At 35.6% G+C, this 19,351-nt stretch overlaps 4 protein-coding genes across 6 annotated transcripts in view; 3 read left to right on the top strand and 1 right to left on the bottom strand.

Annotated features, from left to right (window-relative positions):
• Positions 1–1,748, top strand: part of LOC149740581 (uncharacterized) — a 34,906-nt gene extending 33,158 nt beyond the window's left edge. For all 3 annotated transcript variants that reach the window (XM_089872874.1, XM_089872877.1, XM_089872875.1), the window contains 3 exons: positions 381–477; positions 863–997; positions 1,073–1,748. In XM_089872874.1, the coding sequence (XP_089729000.1) occupies positions 381–477; positions 863–997; positions 1,073–1,094 (254 nt within the window). In that variant the 3' untranslated portion in view covers positions 1,095–1,748. The remainder of the gene's footprint in view (positions 1–380; positions 478–862; positions 998–1,072) is intronic.
• A 677-nt stretch (positions 1,749–2,425) lies between these two features.
• On the top strand, positions 2,426–11,321 carry LOC149740580 (deubiquitinating protein VCPIP1-like). The gene is made up of 11 exons (XM_089872880.1): positions 2,426–2,731; positions 4,873–4,995; positions 5,216–5,343; positions 5,906–6,060; positions 6,614–6,789; positions 7,202–7,366; positions 7,697–7,974; positions 8,336–8,522; positions 8,694–8,860; positions 9,269–9,497; positions 9,688–11,321. Exons 1-11 carry the CDS (start codon positions 2,657–2,659, stop codon positions 10,846–10,848), a joined length of 2,844 nt encoding a protein of 947 aa, XP_089729006.1. The 5' UTR covers positions 2,426–2,656; the 3' UTR covers positions 10,849–11,321.
• LOC149740579 (ATP-dependent RNA helicase DHX33-like) lies at positions 11,279–13,767 on the bottom strand. Its single transcript, XM_089872882.1, has one exon. It carries the CDS (start codon positions 13,469–13,471, stop codon positions 11,525–11,527), a length of 1,947 nt encoding a protein of 648 aa, XP_089729008.1. The 5' UTR covers positions 13,472–13,767; the 3' UTR covers positions 11,279–11,524.
• Positions 13,768–15,391: 1,624 nt separating this feature from the next.
• On the top strand, positions 15,392–19,172 carry LOC149740578 (membrane-associated progesterone receptor component 1-like). The gene is made up of 4 exons (XM_089872896.1): positions 15,392–15,577; positions 15,985–16,153; positions 16,891–17,046; positions 18,117–19,172. Exons 1-4 carry the CDS (start codon positions 15,458–15,460, stop codon positions 18,221–18,223), a joined length of 552 nt encoding a protein of 183 aa, XP_089729022.1. The 5' UTR covers positions 15,392–15,457; the 3' UTR covers positions 18,224–19,172.
• The last annotated feature ends 179 nt before the right edge of the window (positions 19,173–19,351 follow it).

Here is a 19,351-nt window from a genome sequence, read left to right as displayed (position 1 = left end):
CGGATATTATGCGCCGAAGGTGTTCCATCTTCCCCCATCCTACTATATAACTTGCCGATTCATAGCCTCGTATAACAATAACTTTTCTAAGCAGTCCTTCTCCTTTAACGGCGGCTCATTTGGTATAAAAAAACGTAGTGTATTTCCGGTGTTTCGGCTTGAAGTCTTGCCGAATGGCGGACGAAACGTCGAAAATACACCACGTTTTCATATACCAGTTGAAAGAGCAATTAAAAGATTATTTACATTATATTATGCCTGGTAGCAGAAGTAACAGAATAGTTAAGTCTGCGTTTGCTTTAGTCGAGTATTTTAAAATGCGTGATTGGTTTTGAAGATACCTACATTACTGCGTTTCTAATATAGTTATATTGGTATAGAATCCATTGGGGAGTCGTGCACTACTTCAGTGTTGGAGCAACAACTTGACCAATCTATGTTAAGCAGACAGAGCACAGAGTCAGTAACTGAATTAAGGTAAGTGCAAGAGGGAATTCGTACAACCTATGTCAACATAATAAGTTATTTATCTTGCTATACCAATATGACTTTTATAAGCATTAAGCGCATTTTGTAAAAATAAACTTTATATTAGGGTGGGGGGAGATAGTTTATTGGTATAGAACACATTTTCATCCTATTTTCTTAACCCATTTGGCAGTAAACAAATAATATTCAAAGATTTATACAATCGTATTCTCACGACTCCCATAGACTGTTGTTGGTTGTTAACAAAAAACGCTCAATTTTATATTGGGATATTACGTGCTAAAGGTGTCCAACCCTACCCCACAGTAGTATATGATGTAACGCTATCTTATAACCTTGTTGTTGTTAATCATCTGTTTAATGATTCACGCAGGTACAGAGAGGAGGTTAAACGTCATGCAATGACGCGCATCAGACTACGAAATGCCGAGCGTGGTTTAAAACAAGCAGAGGAGAGGAACCAGCAGCTTCAGAAAGAGATGGAGGAGTTTTTTAACACATTTGGCGGGTACGTGTTTTTTTGTCAGCAATTCCAGAAAATTGTTTTACATTTTAAAACTGTAACATTCAATTTTTTTCACAGAATGCTCGCTAACAACGTGTAGTGAACCAAGATTCGTAATCAAGTTACTGTAGTAAAAATCGCCGCTGGGCGGCCCAAACTGTTTCACCGCATCAGCGATTTCTCGTGCAATCATTGTTTTATCCCATTGACGACACATCGATGACATCACGCTTCGTGACGTCATCAAACTGCGCAATTGTTCAGTCATATATACAATACTGTTATCATGTATCCCAAAGGACGGCACCGCGTGCTCAATTTATTTCGCTAACGCAGCCGAGCTGCATAAACCCGTATGATTTCAATCCAAAGCCCGAAAGCAAGACATCGGATCTTCATTTCGTACGCTGCTGGTGTCCTCTCGTTCGCTGTATATCGGTCGTGACCGAGTATTTAGTCGGGATTTTCTTTTTATTTCTTCCGCATGCTGCACTGTTCGACCTCGTGTCCTTCTGTGGCATTAGCCCAATGAATGGACGACGTGCACTGTGTCGTAATAGACTGTGCATCTGCTCTGCAAAACGACTGTCGTTTCATGGCCGCTTTTCTTATGTTTATATTTATTAATCAAACAGGTTAAATTTTTACCGTTTCCCATTGGTCGAGCCCTGTCACGTTACCAGTGTTTCGTTAGCGCGCATTCCATTATAAAGTTTCAGTTTCGGTATGGACGAAATAAACTTTCAAACAAGGATACACGGTTTTATTCTATATTATGTAGTATAGGGTGGGGAAGATGGGACACCTTTTTATTCTATTTCTTGTCTCCTTTGGTAGTATACAAAAAAAATTCAAAGAAATATAAAACTCTATCGACTCCCATGAACCGTTGGTATTTTTTAAAAACGATCAGGATATTAGAGTATTATGTGCTAAAGGTGTCCTATCTTTCCACAAAGGCCTGTATTATTTCACTATAAGACACAGAATGTTTTGGAAAAGCTACGAATATGATGTCAAACTATTTTCTTTAATTCAAACGAATATTTCAAGTCTCCCCTTGACGTTCTATGCAACGATCATTTCAAAGTTTTCTTGAATATCTTAAAAGCAACAAAAGCATAATGAAGTCTTCCCCTCTTGCTTACTATTTGTTCTTGATCGGGCAAATACGTACATAACAAGAGCGCATGGCTCTAACCAAAGCGTATATACTAGTATATACTAGTATATATGCTTTTAGCTGTAGTATTGATGCAGTCCTTTCTTTAGACAGGTGAACAAATCCCAGTTCTGTAGACTGCAATTTATTGCCAAACTTAAAAGTGGAAACTTCAGTATCAGAACTAAGAACAGAACTACATTTCAGAACACGGGGAATTCCCTGGTGCAGGTTATTTCATAGGTCGACTGTTTCAAAAGAAAGAGAATAGGGAACTAACTGTGGTATAATTGCGCAACCAAGCAGGCAATGTTTTCATCTGTTGTACAAGAATAATATAAAAGAAAGCAGAACATAGTTGATTAAGTACCAACGATTTCGGTAAAGTTTTAAAAATACTGTTTTTAGCTTTTACATTTTTAACAGTACAAAGAAATTTACAGTACAATTTCAATATTAAATTGTATAGAAACTGTATAAAATATATATGATACCTTAAAATGGATGAGGAAATGTTGGATATTGAAGCTGATGGTGACGTATATGAAGGAAAATGTCCAGATTCAAAATGTCAGGTGTGTTTTATGAAGATTTTGAGTACATTTAGTTCTGTAGCCAAGGCTAGTTATATATTACCACGATGTGAATGAATGAATGAATGAATGTAACTTACTTTATCCTCGCGTGGCCGGAAAACGACAGTCGTTATCACATGGGTTTAACACCTCGTGCCAGCTTACGAGTTACCATGTATATGTTACTTTGTGGGTAATTATTATTTTTTTGGGCAGATTTTTTATTTTTTTTATGTATGGCTGATAATTTGGACAAGCCATTAGTGACCACTGGGTTGGAGCAATTGCCGTTAAGTGCCTTAACTTAAAAAATGCATTATCATCGTAATTTGCCTTTGTTGCATTATATTATTGGTTTATTGCGCCACAAAAATAGCAATATTTAATGGATGATTTGATTCCGTAGTTTTGTAAGGTTGAATTTTACACTGGTGTAGTGAAGAATCCTTATCAATACCCCCTTTTCATTTTGTGTGTTCAAAATATTCCCCAATACCCAGCTAAATGATTATGCTACCCAAAATATTACCATATTTGTCCAGAATGCACACAGAAAGTGAAAAACATTTTAAAATACAATTATGGTTACTGTAAACGGGTCCTACTAAAACACGCCCGGCGGGGCCCGGTGGGGCCCGGTGGAAAAAAATATACTAAAACACGCCCGGTGCGGGGCCCGGTGGGGCCCGGTGGGACCCGGTGAGGACCCGGTGTTACGAGTCATACTAAAACACGCCCGGTGGGGGGCCCGGTGAGTATTTCTTGAAAGGGGAGCTTTCCCTATTCAAGAGCCACCAAATTGCGTGTGTGAAACAGAACTTGTGAAAAAATTGGAAGATATTGTCTGTCTTCAAGGCATAAAGATGGAAATTTTCGGTGGTAGAAGTTACATTCTTGCTTCGCACGTCATCGCTGAAACAAAATGTGCATAGGAAATAAAACATGATGATGAAAATGGACACGTAATTCGCAAGTCCTTTAATTATCGCTCTGCTAAAACGGAAACAAACGTGGGATCGCGCTACTGAGGGCTTGTCCGAATATGTTAAAGCCTAACACGCTAACTAAAAGACAATATTTACATTTTTCATTTTAAAAGTTACATTTTTCGTCTTTTAAAGTTTTTAATAATAAAACTTCGATCAAGTATAAGTGTATGTATAGTACTGTGGGTGGCCTAAGGTAGGACACTTATAGCACATATAGTAGGGTGGGGTAAGATGGGACACCTTTTCATTCTGTTTCTCGTCCCATTTGGTAGTAAGCAAAGAACATTCAAAGAATTATAAAACTATATTCTTACGACTCCCATAGAACGTTGTTAATTGTTTAAAACACGAACAGAAAATTTGGATCTTATGTGCTAAAGGTGTCCCGTCTCCCCCCGTCCTACTATGATATTTAAATATCCTGATCGTGTTTTAAACAATTAACAACAGTCTATGGGAGTCGTGAGGACATAGTTTTATAATTCTTTGAATGTTCTCTGCTTACTACCAAATGGGACGAGAAATAGAATAAAAAGGTGTCCCATCTTACCCCACCCCCTATTAACCAAATTTAACGAATAAACTTTTGCTAAAAATACAGTTCATTATGTAAGTGTACAACGAAACAAACCTTGTACATTCATAATCAAAGTTAATTTTCAAAAAACTCAACTCGGGGGTCTCATTAGGCTAAAAATCTGAATACACGCATCACATTTTGGTGGATCTTGAATAGGGAAAGCTCCCTTTTCAAGAAATACTCACCGGGCCCCCCACCGGGCGTGTTTTAGTATGACTCGTAACACCGGGTCCTCACCGGGTCCTCACCGGGTCCCACCGGGCCCCACCGGGCACCGCACCGGGCGTGTTTTAGTATATTTTTTTCCACCGGGCCCCACCGGGCCCCGCCGGGCGTGTTTTAGTAGGACCGCTGTAAACTGCAGATATAGACAAAATATGAAGTTTATTTTGTTAATTCATGATACAAGTATTCCTATGCTGATAAATTATATTGATTTCATACCTTTCCTAAATAATAGCCATCTAATCTAAACTTAGATGTATGACAAAATCATAGAAAAACATTTGTTTTTTCCCATAAGTAACCATTAGTGCAACACATGGTTTTTATTTATTGTGTTTGCTTTTCAGACATTGTTGTACTTTTATCTAAAAACTTCATCGGTGGAATGCACAAGCTGTGGCCAACAACATAAACAGGAAAGCCTTTTAAATAAGAAAAAGGCAGATCAGGCTAAAGCTTTACAGTCAATGGTAGGTTACGATCAATACTGTTTCTGAGAATAATGAACTAGTTTTATGAATGATTAGAGTATCTACAGTTTGTACATCAAAAACTATATTATTTATATAAAATACACATTTTGCAACTCTAATAAACAGTGGATTGTTCACGAAATCATGCATTTAACACTTAATTTAACACATACAGTATAAATAAGTGATTAAATATGAAACGACTATCTTGTTGCAGATCTCACGTATTATTCATGACCAACCAAAGAAAGGAAGTGATTTTGTCAGAGTAAATGGATTGTCCAATTTTATTTGTAAACTTCTCTCCCCGTTCTTAACAACTTATGGAATGAACAAAGCTGGAAAGTATGACTTTTTGGTGTTGATGTTTTTTCAGTGTGTTCATGTTCTGAATTATATATATAAACTTTTTTAATATTGGCCATATCATCCTAAATATGTTTATGTAAACATGTTATGAACAAATTGTGTACCAACTACCGAGATACGTTAAAAGATATAGTTAATTAACATTCTCTTTTGCTATTTAATGAATGCGACTCGTCCTCGCATAGCTAAAAAATGGCAGTTGTAAACTTGTAATAAGTTATAACACCGGTGTTCTGTTTTATACATCTTGTGTTAGCTTACGAGTTACCATGTATGTCACTTTGTGGGTTGTTTTTGTTGTTGTTGTTTTTATATATATATATTATATATATATATATATATATATTGTATGGCTAACAGTTTGGACAACACATTAGTGACTCTGGGGTTGAAGCAATTGCTGTTAAGTGTCTTGCCCACGAACACATATGCCCACAGTAGATAACAATATTCATTATTAAACATACTAAATCCTAATCTTTTTAATAAATTTATTAAATAAATTTTAAAATTAGCTTATTAGTGACATTATCAACAGAGCCACCTTGCTAAGTGAACTATGTAACTCTGAGATCATAGATTGTGGTAAAGTGCTTGGCTCAAGATCCTTTCATATATCACCCACTCATATTGATGTGGAAGGCTATGGGAAGGATAGAACTGGTAGCATCAACTATCTACAAACTTTATTAGGTTTGTTCTAATTTTAACTTATTTAGTACTGGGTTCAACAAGAAGTTTCTGTACGCGGAAACAGTATTTTCTTTCATAAAAAGAACAGAAGGCATCAATGTTCATTAATTAACATTCTTGTACTACTGGGGCCATGGTTAAGTGGTTGAATCTCCAACATTGTAACTAAAATATATTGCTTGATGCCCCCAGTGGCGCAGCCAGGGGGTCGCGACCCCCCTCCCCCTTTTAAACCAAAAAAAAATGTTAAAAAAAATATTTTTTTTAAATTTTTTGATTAAACCCCCCCTTCCTTATTTTTTTCTGGCTGCGCTACTGGATGCCCCATACTTCTACCACTGCGGGCAAATGTGTTCTTTAGCAGGACTCTTACAGTTTAAAAGAGAACATCTGTGGTACACTGATCTTTATTGACAGTTTTGCTATAATAGGATAACTCATTCGTTTAGTTTTCTAATTCACCATATAACAACCTATTTTATGTGTATTGTACAGGTGTTCAAACAACATGTTTCTGAAATATTTGTGTTTTGAATAAATTCTTGCATTACAGATACTTTAAAAACTGCACACAACAACGAGGAAAGGTTGATACCAATCCATGCAGATGGCGACGGACATTGTTTGGTTCACGCTCTTTCTAGAGCTCTAATCGGTCGTGAATTATTCTGGCATGGTCTTCGTATTAACTTGCAAAACCACTTGAAGGAAAAATTAGAACAGTACAAGGTGTGTATATGATAAGGTTGGGGACTGTGTTGTCGATGGAGTTCAGGATTGAGCGACACCGATCGCATGAAAGACTTTAATGAGATTTTCCCGGTGTTAGGATATTGGACCAAATCTGGCCTAAATCACATATCCTCACCAAAGACTTCACCCACAAAGATTAAATATAAATAAATGTTAAGCTGTGTTTTTATGAATGTGTTGAGAAGTCTGATGTATGAGCATGGTAAAGAGTCTTTCTATTGTAAATAACCACTTGCTTAGTGATTGCTATTTTGGCGTACAGAAAGTATTGCGACTTTTAAATGCTTACTTGTTAAACAATAAGTTGCTTACAATTTTATACACAAATTATGTGTGTTACATTACATTTCGCATTTATAATTATACTTACAATGTTTATTCCATGTAGATAATGTTTAAAGAGTTCCATGATGATACAGAATGGGATGGAATAATAGAAGAAGCTGACCCATATTGTACAGCGGGAGGTGTTGCTGCTGGGTTGGGAAATATTCATATTTTTGCTCTTTCCAACATCTTAAAACGCCCAATCATGTTGCTGGATTCAATGAAGGTATTAGAGGATAAGGCGTAAGCCTATTTCAAGTTTATTGTAAAGCCTATTTAGTATAAAAAAACTAAAGAATGAATAGAGTCACTCCATAGGGAATGTTAGGTGAAGAATACATGTATACAACCCCCTACACAACAACTGTAAACATACTGAAAGTGATTGCAACATTGTTGCGCAATGTACCACGTGGCATTGAATAGTAATAGTGATGATTGTGACGTATAGTTTCAATGCTAACGTAACAAAATAGTACCATGTACAATAACTATCTAGGTATGCGGTAGTGTGAGGGAAAAGTGGGATAAATTGCTAAACATCTGTGGTTTTTAGAATTTACAAAATGCTGGTGATTACACGGGTCTATTTGTGCCAGTGATGGTGGAACCTGAAGATTGTTTAAGTAAATCTCCCATCTGCATTGCATGGAGTGGTAGAGGGCATAACCACTTTGTTGCACTAGTGGCAGTGGAAGGAAAGACATTGCCACACATTCCAAAGCACCTCGTGCCCCGAATATGGGGTGTAAGTCAAGAAGTAGGTCAGAGGTACCTCACCTTTAACTCAGATGGAAGTTTGACAGTTTGTGCTGGGAAGCCATTAAAAATCAGGTATCAAGGCATTAACTTTTAAAGAAATCTTACCAAAAACTGTGTTATCTAATGATAATATTACACAAGCTGATTTGGTTTAATTTTATTGGTAATAATAATAGCTTTATTTCTCTCTTCGATTACGGTATCAAAAATTTAAAAATATTTGAAACGAAAAGACAGTGTAAAGCGACAAAACAACAGTTGTTAAAACACGCTTACAGTTAAAAACATATTTTTATTAAATTAGAAATAAACGTGGTCGCTACAGCTAGCAGACAAGCGAGCCATTTATGTTTATTCAATATCAAATATAGAACATATTGCCAATAGATACAGGTTATCACTGTTTTCTTATTATTGATGTTATGCTTTACAGTTATACCCAGAAGTTGGTATCAGCAATGGAAGAACTTTTTACAGACTCTTACAAAATCTCACCAACACTAGTGGCCGAATACTACCAGAAAGTATATCGCCCAAACAACATGATTGGGATTCGACCTGACATTGTTACAAAGCTTGCAAAAAATGCAATCAATGAGAAATCCTTGTTTCATTGTCTGGTAAGTTAGAAACTATGGCTAATTTAGGAAAAATTGAATTAGCAGGCATTTTAACTCTAATTTGTTCTTAATGAAAATAAAATATATGTAATCGCTATTTTAGGAAAAATAGAATTTGCAGGTGTTCTTTACTCTGACATTTATCACTAAATAACATTCTTTCCAATACAGATGTGTGAGTCATTACAAGAGAAATCCTCTCCTCCACTTAAAGATTTACGTCCGAGAGGGCGATTATACCAACTATTGGTCGATTGCCATGGTCATCCTATTGAAGGGAAAGTTTACAGCTTTCCATTAAACAAGTTGAAATGTGTTTACAATCAGAGCTTGGACAGGTATTAAATTTGTTGCTTGTAATAATAAATATTTATGATATATTTTTTCCTTTATCGGTACTTACATTTGTGCGACAATACAACCTCAAATGTATAATTCTAAGTCTGTAACATTACAATTCAGAGCTTGGACAGGTATTAAAAGTGTTGATCATAATAATGAATATATATATTTTAATTTTTACTTTTTTCTGTACTTTTATGTATATTATGAATTGTACCACAACACAACTGTAAATGTATAAGTCTAACACTGTTTAAGTTTATAACATTAACAACTAGAGATTGGTCAGGTAGGCCCCTATTTAATTTGTTGCACAGAAATTATGAATATATATATTTTTTTGTCTCTACTTATATAATGTTTAAGTATAAGGCAAACATTAATGATTCTGTTTGGTTTAAAAGGCTTACAGTTCACGAGTACGAATGTTCGAAATGCGGAACTGGTCTCCGCCCCATTAATGGTATGGGGGAGATATCGTACAAAGATGGTGATGCTACATCTACTCCTAGTGCACCAACAGCCAAGTGCATGTGTGGAAAGAAACATTATTGGGGTGGTCGGGAATATGATAACTTACCCGAAGAACTTGTCTTGTCTGTGGAATGGGGAGATAAAACAGTTCATGCGAAAGTAAATATCACTTAAATTGATATGCTCGGTATACAGTGTTTCTTTATCATTAGTACTTGCTTTTGATAGGTAATTTGGTTTTATGGAACTCAAATCTAAGTTATAACAGTAATCCTGAGAATCACTTTAACTTATATGCTTAATATACGGTGTTTTAGTTATCTTTATTATTAACACTTGTTTTTGACAGGTAACTTGGTTTTATGGCGACTCAAATCCAAGCTATAACAGCGATCCTGAGATCGAGGCGCAAAAAATAGTAGATGAGGATTTCGATGGAATGTTTGGTACTGAACAGCTTATTCAGAGGATTGCAACACAAATTCGCATTAGGTGTAATGAGCTCGCTTTGGATGTTGGTGGTGACTCATATAATATGCAGATAGACCATCACAAACCTCCATGTATAACGTTTGTTAAGCGAAAAGAAAATTCTTTGGTAATGTTCAAAAAACGCTCTGTAAAAGATGATAAGAGTAAGGCAGCAGAAAAAATACCATCACTCTCGTCCTCTCCTGATTCTGCACCCTCCTCACCGAAATCAAACGGAAAACCGAAAATTAAACTTCACACGTCAGAAGAGAGTATTACAGTGGAAGTTGATGCCGACACAGAATTAAATGAGCTCAAAACGCTTGTATACCAGAAGTTCAACATTCCTGTCGATCAGCAAATTTTAAAACATGGCTACCCACCAAAACCTCTTGAGCCCGTCAATGGACCTCTTGGGCTTACAAATGGAGACAGCATAAAAGTGGAAAGAAAAAGTTCAACAATTACGAAGCAGTCGAAATTTATGAGTAACAAAAACATTGAAAAGATGCTGCCAATGATACTCAAACAACCAGCACAGCATGGCTCTGTAACGCAAAGCTTATCTAGCACATTTCAGCCTTTAGCACAGGGAATTCCACTAAGTGAAGCACTTAAGAATATTCGCACAGAACAAAGCCGGAGCATCTATAAAACAATGTGGGACTTTGCTGTATCACAGCCACATTTGTTTATCCCAGGTGGTGTTTTTTACCGGCAATTTCAGAGCGATATCGGCCTTGAGCATGACAAACACTGTAAACTTCCATTGATTCCTGACAAGTTGTTTCTGTACAACAGAGATGAAGATAGGGTGGAGTTATGTTTGGAACCATACGGACATTTTCCTGTAAACCAGGATGTGGTCGAACATCTAAAACAATATGAGATAAACCAAAGTGCTCCCCAAATTAGAATGGGACCAGGGTTTCATATGTTGGGTGATGCCCCTACCATTCTACCACAGGAAGACCAAGCAAAGAGCATGGAGCAATTGTCTAAACTTGTGCAAGAGATCAAACGAAAAAATAGTTCATAGATCAATGGGTGATTTATGGCAAATTTTCTGTATGTTTTTAAATATAGTTATTCTCACTATACATAAATATATCTGTAACTGTATTGTTAAGCTATTTCTTTAGGTTAATTAAACAATAGTCCACATGTGTGATGTAATTGAACTTAAAACAGTGTTTACTACTTGGGTATAAGCTACTTTGAACATACCACCAACTAAATTGCATACAGCTACTATGCATTTCTGTTGCCATCCCTATATTATGGATTGTAGATTGTACTATACCTTTAGACATACTTCTAACTTCTTTCTGACTAGTTCAAATATGTTATGTTAAGTCGAGCATCAATTTGTTGTTTTCAAACAGCTTGGTGTGACTGCAGATATCTAACTAGCATTAAAGATTAAATGTCCTATCTTTTTCTTCCATGTGAGTGCAATTTCAGATCTGTTTTTATAAAATCTGTAAATTAAATATTTTATTTCTTATTGTGTTTGGAGACAGTGTATTGTCAAATGTCAGTTAAGCCAGGCAGAACAAAAAGAGTCTAAAATAAATCATAAAAATGTAAGGCAGTTATGGCAGCAGAAATGAAAACATAAAACGCTAAAAACAAGATCATGCAGTAAAAATTGGTCTAATGGAAGAGGGAACATGATTTCTCTGACTGCATGATTTTTTGGGACAAGCAAGAAATTATCTTCTTCCTTTCAATTTAGATTGAAAGTAATTGGGAGCTGCCTCATACAACCAGTCAGGGTCTACCACACAAAGATCCCTCATGTAACACTTGGAAGTATGGATTAACTCACGATACACAACATATGAAGGTTTAGATTGAAATAAACATGATGAAGGATGAATTAGAACAGTTTCATTTGAGTCAATGGCTCTGTATGTTCCATCAGTCTGCAGTTCAGCTGCGTTGGTGAACAGAGCATGAGCTACACAGCGACGCAACACTTTCATGTCTCTCTGATTGGAAGTTAACGGTACATTTGCTTTTAGGCATAGTCCTCGTATTTGTTTTCTTATTTCGAAAACAACGTTCATGTTACGATGGTTGATGTAGTTTTCAAAGCACCATGATTTACTTCCTTTGCTTTGTTTAAAAGCTCTGTATATGTTGAGGAGCATAACAAAATCTCCCTCATTTGATGTGAACTTTCTCCTTACATCCAGTGCAACATCCTTCTTTGCTTGTGGAGTATACAGCACGCTTTCAACAGACAACATTGAAACTAAACTCAGCATCTCTTCTACACAGTTTTGTGGAATGGCACAAACAATAGCTTTGCTAAGTTTAGGATCCAGAGGGAAGACGGACATTTTTTGGCCCAGTGCAGTAAGCTCATACAATTTAGACCCAGATTGCACAACTGCTCCTAGAAGAGTCAGCTCACTAAATGCTGAAGAAATAGATTCCTTTGATGGTGGGTCAATAAAGTCAAATGCATGGATATCTTTTATTCCAATAGCAAGTAATTGGAGAATAGTATTGCTAACATTGCACCTCTGAATTTCTGGAACAGTGTTGGGTGAGAAATTTAAGTATTGTGCCTCTGTGTACAATCTGTAAACAATTCCATGTCTTTCTCTTCCAGCTCTTCCTGCACGCTGCCATGCCTGAGCTTGTGAAATTGATTGAACGGATAAGATATCCAAATGAGTACTGGCATTAAAACTTTTCGCTTTTACTTTTCCAGTATCAACAACAAACTTGATACCTCTTATCGTCACAGAAGTTTCTGCAATGTTTGTGGAGAGAACCACCTTTCTGCAATCAGCTGGGGTAGATTTAAAGGCTCTCAGTTGCAAACTATGAGGTAGAGATGCATATAAAGGACAAACAATTAATTTTGGTAAACTGAGTGGCAAAGAAAGTTGAAGATCTTTTATTGTTTGCGCAACTGTTTCAATTTCTTCTTGACCTGTAAGAAAAACAAGGATATCGTCTTGGGCAGGCTCTTCTTGGTGAATCTGAAACACAGTAGTTAATGCAGCGCCAATATAATCGCTCTGGATTTCACGAGTGTAATTTATTTTGATTGGATGCAGTCTACCCTCCACATAAAGAACTGGGGCACTACTGAAATATTTTGCAAAATGATCAACATCCATGGTTGCGGACATGACAATGAGTCTTAATTTTCTATGATTTTCAGCTTTTCTTTGGACCTGAGCATATTTAACTACCCCGAAAAGTACATCTGTTTGTATCGTTCTTTCGTGTGCCTCATCCAGGATAATAATGGAATATTTTTTCAGCAGTCTGTCACCAATGGATTCCCTTAGCAGCATACCATCTGTCATGTACTTAATGCGAGTTTGTGAACTTGTAGAATCTTCAAACCGAACACAGAATCCAACATCCTGACCCACTGGTGTGCCCATTTCTTGTGCAACACGTTGTGCAATTGTGATTGCAGCCACTCGGCGTGGTTGAGTACATGCTATTAACCCATTTTTATGCAAGCCACAATTGTATAAGAACTGTGGAATCTGGGTTGTCTTTCCGCTGGCAGTTTCACCGATAACGATGCTGGTTTCTGATTTCTTAAACTCCTCTATAAGTCGTTGTCGTACAGCAAAAATTGGGAGGTCGGTTTTACTCGTAGTAACAAACCCGTTTCTAGTACCCATACTTATGTTCCACGACCAAACGATCAAAGCAAACGTGGCTTAAACAGTAACCAGCATGAATATGCCAGTTCACTTTACAAAACTGTCGGCAGACAAGACAAATTGTGAATGCAGTGATGCACGTGTCATTGTGGCTGAGGGAAGTTACTAGACGCACTAATGTTTTATAAATCTTAAAAAAAAGATTATTTTGCGAAAAACTACCAAATGTACTTAACAATGTTCAAATTGCGTTAAAGTACTTTACAAACGATCTTGTTTTATGTTTAGACGAACTCTTGAACACATCAGAGCAACATGAACTAGCGCTTATCCATTTTAAGCACATCGGAAAAAGGGCATTTTTTGCTGAGCTCTCTACGAATGTTTGCTCTACGTGCCGCTTACGTTGTACAACACGTAGCGTGTAGTTTTAAGGACGTGATATGAGTGTTTTTAATGCTCTTTTGGTAGGTACTTTGGGTTTTATAAAGTGCAAGTATATTTTATGAGTAAAAATTGACTTTCGCTGGAGTAATGAACAGGTAACACTAAAAGAGGGAAATAGGGAAAAGAGGGGAAAAGGGTAAACTTGCATTTCTAAAAAAGGGGAAAAGGAAAAGAGGGAAAACAGGGAAATGCTGCTTAGTAAAAAAAAATTAGATTTTTTAAATTAGATTTTATTTACTTAACTTTGATAATTAGAAAAAGGGAACAGCAGAAAATTAATACTAACAAGGGAAAAGATGAAAAATAAAGAAAAGAGGGAAACAGGGAAAAGGAGGGGAAAAAGGAAAACAGGAAAAAGGGAAGAGGGGAAAACGGTCTTCCCTCTTTTTCCTGTTTTCCCTCTTTACGACTGTTCCCATCTTTTCCCACTTTTCCCTTTTTTCCTCTTTTTCTTTTCCACCATTTTCCCTGTTTTCCCTCTTTTCTTTACTTTTTATCTTTTCCCTTGGGTTAGTATTGATTTTCTGCTGTTCCCTTTTTCTAATCATCAAAGTTAAATAAATAAAATTTAAAAAAATCTAATTTTTTTTACTAAGCAGCATTTCCCTGTTTTCCCTCTTTTCCTTTTCCCCTCTTTTAGGAATGCAAGTTTTCCCTTTCCCCCTCTTTTCCCTATTTCCCTCTTTTAGTGTCGATTTCCCTCTTTTCCCTCTTTTCCCTTTTCCCTCTTTTAGTGTTACCCGTAATGAACTAGTAATTAATAATTATACTACTTTATTGTTTGATCTAATGCCATCGATCAAAATTTTAGTTTAATCCTAACCAATTTATAACATTCAATGCAATAAATATAAATAAGCAATATATATGTTATAACATTTTTTAAAGGTTTTATATTACATAATAAAGGAGTTTTGGCCGAAAATAAAAAAAAGGCCAACTTTTTTGGATTTAATTGCAACTTATGATTTATTTCGCTGTATCAAGGTATATACGCACCAACTTTCTCAATAACATCATAGATCTCTTTTTTTTAATTAAACTGTGCTCTCTTGTTGTTCCTACTCTTCGTGTACAAATGCATAACATTAAACTAATAATGGCCTTTTTTAAGTTTTTGCACAGTTTGCACTATTTTAAACTGAATCTGATCATATAAATCTTATTGCCCAGTAAGCGATTTTAATTTATAATTTCTCCTTACGAGCGAATGACGCACAGTAATTGATGCATCGGCATTAAACTTACAGTTTATGTGAGAACTCATTAAAAGCATTTATAGTCTTATACTTTATTGGTTATAATCAGTATATATATATACATATGATATTTTTAGTTTCATACACACATTTACGAAAATATTCTTAGGCAATGACAAAGTTGACCAGATAAGTTTACAATTTAATTTGCAGTCCCGAGTTGTACAAATGTGTATTTACATATAATTTATTAATCATTTTATAATGGTATGTGGCCATTTATTATACCTCTGCATTATTGTATTCTGGTATAGGTTCATTATTATATGTGGTAGTTCTAAGTTGTGTATGAAATAAGATGGATGCTGATGAAAGCATAGGTTTACTTGAAAGTATTTTCAAGAATCCAATAAACATTGGATTAATGATGGTGTGTGGATATTTGCTGTACAAGATTTGCAAATCCAACTCTACAGAAGTAAGTAAACCGTGTTTGAGTGATCCATAAAAATACATCAGGATTTGGCAAGATTAGTATATCTTTTCGCGAGTTCTGCATACCTGACCCTAGTTTAGTCATCATAAAGTAGAACGGTTCTTGAAAAAAATGTGAAGAAATACTCAAATAAAGTAAAGAAAAATAAGTATCTGATGCGCTGATGGTATGAAAACAACTTGATTTTTATCTATACTATTTTCATAGCAGATCCATTAGATATGGTTGACTTTACAAATGCCCCCATGTAACCAACCATTCCCAGCTTGCACGTATTACAAGTACTAGTGGCCAGTACCCCTTTCATTAGCATATTCATATTTTGCTCTAGTATGAGTTGCTCTGTTGTACTTCTACTAATATTATATAAATATTTTTACCATCTGCAGGATAACTTTGGTCCTCCTCCTGAGCCAGAGATGCCAAAGATGAAGAAGAGGGACATGTCAATCGAAGAGTTAAGGGAGTATGATGGGGTGGCACATGATGGGAGAATACTAATCGCTGTGAATGGGAAAGTGTTTGATGTTACGCGAGGAAAGAAATTTTATGGCCCAGGTTAGGTAACATTTCAATGAACATGTAATTTACCAATTTTCTAAGTAAATGGGAGATGCATGTTGTAGTGTTTATGTATTGTGTGTATATAATGCAGCATATGACCAGAACCCAGATATATATGGCAAGGTATATCCGGTAAAGTTTCCTTTAGTCATAAAACACCATTTTTTGTTAAACCTCGACTGATTGTTGCTTTTCCTTTCTCAGATACATTGACTGTTATTTTTATTGCATTGTCAACTCATTGATGTGCCTATTTAAAACATACTGGATAGTAGATACAGTCAACCCCACTTAATCGGACCACATCGGGACCAAGCCAAACTGGTCCGATTAAGCGGGTGGTCCGATTATGCGGGGCGAACAAAGTGTGTCATAATCCGACCCCTGCGTCGCCCTTTCTAAATAGTTCTCGCGTCTGCTGCCGATCGTCAAGAAAGAAACACTCGCTTTTTCTCTCTAAATAGTAGATGAATTTTCTCGGGAAAATGGTCCGTTTAAGCGGGGTATTGGTCCGTTTAACCGGGAAAGATTGTACGTAAAAATGTATTTAGATTCGGGACCAGCGAAAAGCGGTCCGATTAAGTGGGTGGTCCGATTAAACGTGGGCCGATTAAGCGGGGTTGACTGTACTATGTTTAAAGGTTTTTTTAGAACATACTTTTAGATTATGTTGTTTAATTATTCAAATATCTGTGTTGTAAACGAAATTCATCTGTTTATTTCTTCATTAGATGGGCCATATGGTGTGTTTGCTGGCAGAGATGCATCAAGAGGACTAGCTCAATTTCGTTTGGACAAGGAAACAATTAAAGATGGTTATGATGATATTTCTGATTTAAATGCAATGGAAATGGAAAGTGTCAGGGAATGGGAGATGCAGTTTTCTGGTATGTAGACAAATTGTCGATAATATGTCAGTTATTCTATGCCGCTATGTGTTTACATGCGTTAGTGTAGGCACAAACTCAATTAGGTTGTATTGCTTTGCTGTTGTCTTGTATGTGTGTTGGATTCAGTGAAGATAAAAGGAAAGCAACTGTTTTCCTGGAAAAAACAGAATATCCACATGGATGCAAACTGTTTGTTCCTCTGTCAGTTAAATGCTGATGAACTGCCTTGGTTTAATTATACAACTAATTAAATGGTTAATCTCACTGTAAAAGTGTAAAGAATACATAATACATCATAAAATCAATATATATGTTAATATGTTTTATGTGCATTGGTTTTATACAAATTTATCAATGTAGTAAGCCTATGTAGCATATTGTAAGTTTTTTATTAAGTTTGTTACTTATAGGGAAAATTAAGATTGTTTGCTCAATGGTAGTTGTTTGTCCGAATAGACTTTCTGCTATGTTACCCTGTTGACCACAGCCCATAATCAAAACAAAAGATATGATTTTGGGGTTCACATATGCTGCTATTTACTGTAATACTTCCATTCATATATTGGAAGCACTGTCCCATTTTAAGCAGCAATTCATCCAATGCAAAGGGCTTATTACGGTGTGTTATTTAAGTTGGATCTCGGCAATTTATTAAAGATATTTTAAGCCAAAGTATAGTTGCAATGGTGGTAGTTGGTCACCACACATTTTTAATGTAAGTGCCAGTGTAAGAGTGAAGCATCTGTGTGATACTACTGGTGTGGTCATTTGACACACGTGTGTGTGTAAAACGACTCAGAAATCAACTTTAAACAGGAAGTAGAACTGCCTTCTTGCATTCCACCGCCATCTTGAAGAAATTTTAATAGTTTTGTTCTATGTACCACCGAAGGTTTACCTATATGTTCATACAACATTGTAGGTGCCTATAATTTCTTTAAACAAACCAATGGCACTTGTCCTGATAAATTGGTTTCCACACATCATAACAAATGGTTATTTAAATTGTGTAGTAAAAACATTTATTTAACAAAGTTTTCCATTACTAATTACTAATATTTTTTTAGAAAAATATGAATTTATTGGGAAACTTCTAAAGCCAGGAGAAGAGCCGACTGATTATTCTGATTTTAGTGAAGCTGAAACTGACAAAGAGAAAAGCAAAGACGATTAAGATAATAAACTCATTTAATTTACCTTAACCTATAAGCTCCGCCGCTGTTTGGTAAACTGCTTGGAGCTATTGTCATGTTTATTTGTAGTTTACAAAAGCGCTTCTACTGCTTAATATTCTAATGTATTTCAAAGCATAATTACTCCATATTGGATGCCAGGACCTTCTCCACAGGTTAAGACTTCCATCATCAGTGTTTTTGCTGCATACTTACATCAAAAGTAAAGTCCTGCATGATGATGCATCTTTGCTCCATACATTGTTTTAATTGCAAACTGTGATATAAAGATGGTTTAATTATTAATTTAAACAACTCAAAGTCCAACCACACTGCACAGCTGTTGATTGGCCATTACATCTGTGATTTATCTCCTGGCAATATTTAACCTAGAGTTTGTAAAAAGAGAAAGATTAACCAACTCAAAGAAGTGAATTCTTGGGCTATGGATTAGCCAATTTTACAATTATTGTTGTTAATTTTAAACACTTTCTTTAAAACTTACTAAGGTTATTTTATTTTCCATTGGCAACAAAAAAACCTGCAATCGAAAATTTTTCAATTTGTAATACATATGAATTTCATCTTTTTTCAAAGTTTTAAACACCGTTTTACTCAGTTAATTGCTGCCATATTATTGTTTTGAAGCATTCTATTCCAAGGTCGTTAATTGTAACTATTTGTTTTTGTCCAATTCCCCAAACCATGCCAAGTACAGTTACTTACTCCTTTAAGCATTTTATGTGCTTGTAAATATAACGTCATTCTTTTTCCATTAGTAATGCAAACAATCCAATAGAATTGTTTTGTAAATATCTATCTATTTTTTGTGTAATTTTCACACTTCCTGTTCTACACCTTTGGATGTTAAAATTTGAACTTTTTCTTTATATTAAGCGTTTTATTAAGTGGGTTAAAGTCATGTTATCTCTATTAAAATGTCAAATAATGCTTCTAGACTATTTTTCATGGCTTGCAACGAGTTCTTTCAAAGTTTTTAATTTCAAAACTCGGTTTTACAAACAATATTTGTATGGTAACACAATTCTATGACTGAAGTTACAACACAATTCTATGACACTAATAGAATTTTATTAAATAAAAATAAGCATGCAGCAATCAATGCAAAT

This window comes from Ciona robusta, chromosome 2 (genome assembly GCF_009617815.1).
Source record: "Ciona robusta chromosome 2, ASM961781v2".
Taxonomy (NCBI): domain Eukaryota; kingdom Metazoa; phylum Chordata; class Ascidiacea; order Phlebobranchia; family Cionidae; genus Ciona; species Ciona robusta.
The sequence above is the reverse complement of the archived record's forward strand: the minus strand, read 5'-3'. Positions and strand labels throughout refer to the sequence as shown.